Source organism: Berghia stephanieae, chromosome 4 (assembly GCF_034508935.2).
Source record: "Berghia stephanieae isolate SIO BIC M18660-M18661 chromosome 4, UCSD_Bste_1.3, whole genome shotgun sequence".
NCBI lineage: Eukaryota > Metazoa > Mollusca > Gastropoda > Nudibranchia > Aeolidiidae > Berghia > Berghia stephanieae.
In genome coordinates this window covers 68,135,352-68,140,351 of record NC_088363.1, presented here as the reverse complement: position 1 = coordinate 68,140,351, position 5,000 = coordinate 68,135,352, and the positions used below count along the sequence as shown (strand labels likewise).

Below are 5,000 nucleotides of genomic sequence, written 5' to 3'. Positions count from 1 at the left end.
CTCCCAAAGTAATAAAAAGGAGTGATAATGATGTGTTCACAAAGAAATAAATAACAATGTGAAATTGAATGTAAGCTTCAATGTTAACAACACCACGACCACATCATCTCATTCATCTGTAGTGTTTCATGCATCCTGTTTGTTGATGAAGGGGAAACTGAAACGTTCATTCTATCTGTTTTCATAATTAAATTGAAGCTTACATTCAATTTCACATTGTTATTTATTTCTTCGAGCTTCGAGCAGCAACATTTACATTTGTTCACAAAGAATAAAGTTCCCCGCCTTCATGCTAAGTCTTTAAAGTGTTCTCAAGTAATTTAGTCTGTCAGATCAGTCTGTTGCCTTCATCTGTTCTAAAAAAAAAAAAAAGGAACGTGACTGCCTTCACCATGGGATTCAAGATTTGAGGTTTGATGGCTGACGATGGTCGTCCACCCGCGACCCAAGCAATGGATGACAATGAGAGTGGCACATGAAATCTTAATGATTTTCCCCAAGTTGCCAAAGAGTCATAGTACCTAAAGGTGAAAGCTTCCCCTTTTAGAAATTCCAGTGGTTTACTTTATAATTGATTGCTTTGCTTTTTATCCATACAGGGGAAAACAAGAAGGTGTTGTGGAAAATTCTGATATCACAAAACAACTTGAAATATCCCGGGCTATTGCCCTCATGGAAAGAATTACAAACCTTAAATTGCATGATCTGGAAATCAATGTCGACAAGGCAAGTTGTGTTTTTCCCTGTTCTGGAACATTATTAATTCGAGCACCAAAGATACATATGGGTGGATAGGCATTGCACTTACATTTGGTTAATCTGGGTCAGCATCTTATTATTATTTCCTTGAACAAGAAACTCAGTCCCCTTTTGCTCACTTTGCGGTGCTACACTATATTATTTTGGTCTTTTCTCACAATTGACCCTAAACAATTACCTCTATACAACATAAATAGAGGGATTTTTAAAATCAACATCAGTGAATTGCTAAACGTTTCCTTAGCATTTTTTCACTTCACACATTGTTAATTAATAATGAATGGATTAGCTATGAGCAGCAATAGAAAAAAAAAATCTCAAGGATTACAGCATCAGTTTCCTATTTAATATACTAGTCCTTATTGTTTTGTTTATTTATTCACTGCTTAACAACATCATTCTCTGATCTCTCATCCGTCTTCAGTGTTTCGTTCATTGTGTTGTGTTGACAAATGGGAAACCTGAAATTTTCACATTATCTGTCATCGTTGATTAAATAATAATAATAATAATAAGAAGAAGAAGAAGAAGAAGAAGAAGAAGAAGAAGAAGAAGAAGAAGAAGAAGAAGAAGAAGAAGAAGAAGAAGAAGAAGAAAAAAGAAGAAGAAGAAGAATTATTATTATTATTATTATTATTATTTATTATTATTATTATTATTATTATTATTATTATTATTATTATTATTATTATTATTATTATTATTATTATTATTATTATTATTATTATTATTATTATTATTATTATTATTATTATTATTATTTTATTATTATTATTATTATTATTATTATTGTTGTTGTTGTTGTTATTATTACTATTATTATTATTATTATTATTATTATTATTATTATTATTATTATTATTATTATTATTATTATTATTATTATTATTATTACTGTTATTATTATATTATTGTTATTATCATTTACATTATCATTATTATTATTATTATTAATTATTAGTAGTAGTAGTAGTAGATAGTAGTAGTAGTAGTAGTAGTAGTAGAGTAGTAGAGTAGTAGTAGTAGTAGTAGTAGTAGTAGTAGTAGTAGTAGTAGTAGTAGTAGTAGTAGCAGCAGTAGTAGGTAGTAGTAGTAGAGCAGTAGTAGTATAGTAGTAGTAGTAGTAGTAGTAGTAGTAGTAGTTAGTAGGAGTAGTAGTTGTAGTAGTAACATTATCATCAGTCATCATTGATATTATTATTATTATTATTATCATTATTATTATTATTATTATTATTATTATTATTATTATTATTATTATTATTATTATTATTATTATTATTATTATTGATATTTAATCCCACTAAAATAGGCAGACAAATCGCTGGCTTCTTCCATAGCCGATGCTGCCAAAGGAATGCCTTGTTATAAAGACATTTCATATGACAAAGAAATCTATGATTGGGCCCTGTCTTTCCCATCTAAATGTCCTGATGGGTTGAAATCAGGAGTCGTGACTCTAGATGCTGCAGCCCAAACTATGTCAACGAAATCCCCCTTTAAAGACAGGATGCGTCCATTCGGGGCTATCAACTTCCTTCGGGACATTGTGAGTTAACTAAAAGTTCTTATTTTTTAATTCGAGTTTTTTTTTAACCTTTTGTTTTCTCAAAAAAATTTCGTACATATTTTATTTTTTGCTCCTTGATTCTAAATTTGTTTACAGATCCATTCTCCTCCTTTACACTGGCTCTGAAATGATCTAAGTATATCGTACACAGGGTAAATCCTCTGAAAACAAAAGAGAAAAAAGAAAAATAGTCCTACAGAGCCGTGAGGCCCATGGAGCTGGAGTTAACCCGGTTTCTATAGCGTGAAATGGACAATAGCAATTGAATGCTACCCTTTGGATAGGGCGCAAAGTACTTTCTGCCAGATCTAACAGACCCAGCTACCCAATCACTCCTGGGTGAACAAGGGGTTCAGAAAAATTCTTGACTGCCCCCAGGATCGGTCTCGGTCCATTTGATTGTGAAGTAAATGCTCTACCAACTGAGCTAGCATGACCCCCAAATGGAAACAAATCATTAATTAGATGTTGATTGAATTTTCTTTTACAAATTAGTAATGAAGTGGAATGGCGAGTTTATAAGCTGTATAATGAGTGATATTTAGATTGTATATAACATTTGAGTGATTGTAATTTTAACTTTTTCAATCAATCTTTTAAATTGGTTTCATATTGATAACTCATTATGAATGTAATATTAACGCTATTAATAAAATATATTATTCTCCTGTGGAATAGGGGCAGTTTTGCAGTTGGAATAATCAAGAGAAAAGAACTCATGTTGCCAATACTGAGTGGCTTTGTAAAGTTCTGGACACATTGATGGATGTGACACGTGGTAAACAGACGAACAACGGACAGAATCACGTGATTGACGATGCAACGCCAGTGTGGTTAATGAGTGGTTTGAAAGAAGAGATGGCAAAGGTCAAAGCTAGTTGGGATCAGGTTTGCAAAACATTATTTCCTATATATTCATAGAACTTGATTGATGTTGTATTTTATTGCTTATCATTTCATAAAAAAGTATTATTCATTGTAGTTTGTTTTGGTTTTTTTTTTTAAGAAAAAGAGGATATAACCGAGGAAGCAAGGTTATGGTATGGCTGAATAATAAATAAACAAACTTAAATTGCCCCACAAGATCCTTTAGTTACTTTGGTAAGTTTTAACACTTTTTCTTTATTGGCTGTGGTTGGTTTTTAGCGAGTATATTTTCTTTCATTTTCATATATATTATTTTGCCTGACATTGTATCATAGGCACCTTTTCAGATGTTTATTATAATGTGAGCTTTCCGTCATTTTCTTTTAAAAATTGTTTAGGTGGAGGAGGTCATAAAAAGTCATTCAAATGTCTTTTTATCCAATGACAAAATGCTTACTCCATGGACAAGTTTATCCTTGAATTCTGCGATTAATTTGGTGAGTCAGTTACATCTATAGTTTTTATAGGTTTATATGTTTATAGATCATGAATTCATTTTCCACATTATACAAATACTCAATTACAACTACATCTTTTCCTCTACCTCCGCCTCCTTCCCCTCCTCTTCTTTTCCTTTTCTTCTATCTTTCTTCTTCTTTCTTCTCTCTTTATTTTTCCATCCTCCTTCTTTTTCCTTCTGGTTTCTTTCTTATTCCTTCTCCTTTTTGCACCTCCTCATCCTCCTCAACCTCCATATCTTCCTCACCACCCTCTTCATTGTCCCCCTTCTCCTCCTTCACATTCTTCTTCTTCTTCTTCTTCTTCTTCTTCTTCTTCTTCTTCTTCTTCTTCTTCTTCTTCTTCTTCTTCTTCTTCTTCTTCTTCTTCTTCTTCTTCTTCTGGGTGAGGTTCCTGACCTCCCATAGTGGGCAGGGAGGTACTTACTGTGTCTTCTATCCCCCTATATATGTTTTCCAACTGGCTTTCTGTCTTTGCCTTGGAATGAGATTACTTGGTTTTGTCCTGGCCCTGGCCGGATACCGTGGCAAAGAGGGAAACAGTCAAATATATTGTTAGTTTTGGGAGATGATATTTTTATACTTGTAAATCATCTCTCTGTTACGTAATGTATTATATTTTGTTTATGTATTATATATGATTTATAAACATTTAAGTGTATTCCTCTTAGTGGGAGCCCATGCTTGTGACTGGATGAGGCTTTTAGGTGATCTCAAACTAAGTACTTTGATAGTGTGCTCTTGGAATCTATATCTGTTTCCTATTTGAACCAATACCCCTTTGCCTTTCCTTGGGTGATTTAATTGTAATTCTAGAACTTATTACTATTACATTTTCTTCCTTTTTTCTGGCGCTGATATTACCTTAATGTGTTGCAAGTGCCGTAAAACCCTTAAAAACAAACAAACAAACAATCTTCTTCTTCCTCTTCTTCTTCTTCTTCTTCTTCTTCTTCTTCTTCTTCTTCTTCTTCTTCTTCTTCTTCTTCTTCTTCTTCTTCTTCTTCTTCTTCTTCTTCTTCTTAGAGACCTTGACTATTCCTCTCTTTTTAGATCGCATTGTTTATAAGAACCATTTTATTGTCACATGTGTCCGGGGCGGAGCTGGGGGGGGGGGGGGGGGGAGTAAAGATAGAAGAAAAAAAAGGAAAGAAAAATTATGTCTAAGAATCCATATATACATAAATATATACATTTTATTCATTAATTTTCTGAAAATCTGGAATGTCTTTAAGACGGTCTCATACAAGTTCCAGCATTAAAAACGAGTTGATGGAAACATTATT

The 5,000-nt window shown here is 32.6% G+C and overlaps 1 protein-coding gene across 1 annotated transcript in view; it reads left to right on the top strand.

Annotated features, from left to right (window-relative positions):
• The window catches only part of LOC144971834 (uncharacterized), a 94,740-nt gene that overhangs the window by 18,987 nt on the left and 70,753 nt on the right, over positions 1–5,000 (top strand). The window contains exons 12-15 of the mRNA XM_078912909.1: positions 600–730; positions 2,076–2,308; positions 3,008–3,217; positions 3,595–3,693. Coding sequence (XP_078769035.1) covers positions 600–730; positions 2,076–2,308; positions 3,008–3,217; positions 3,595–3,693 — 673 coding nt within the window. The remainder of the gene's footprint in view (positions 1–599; positions 731–2,075; positions 2,309–3,007; positions 3,218–3,594; positions 3,694–5,000) is intronic.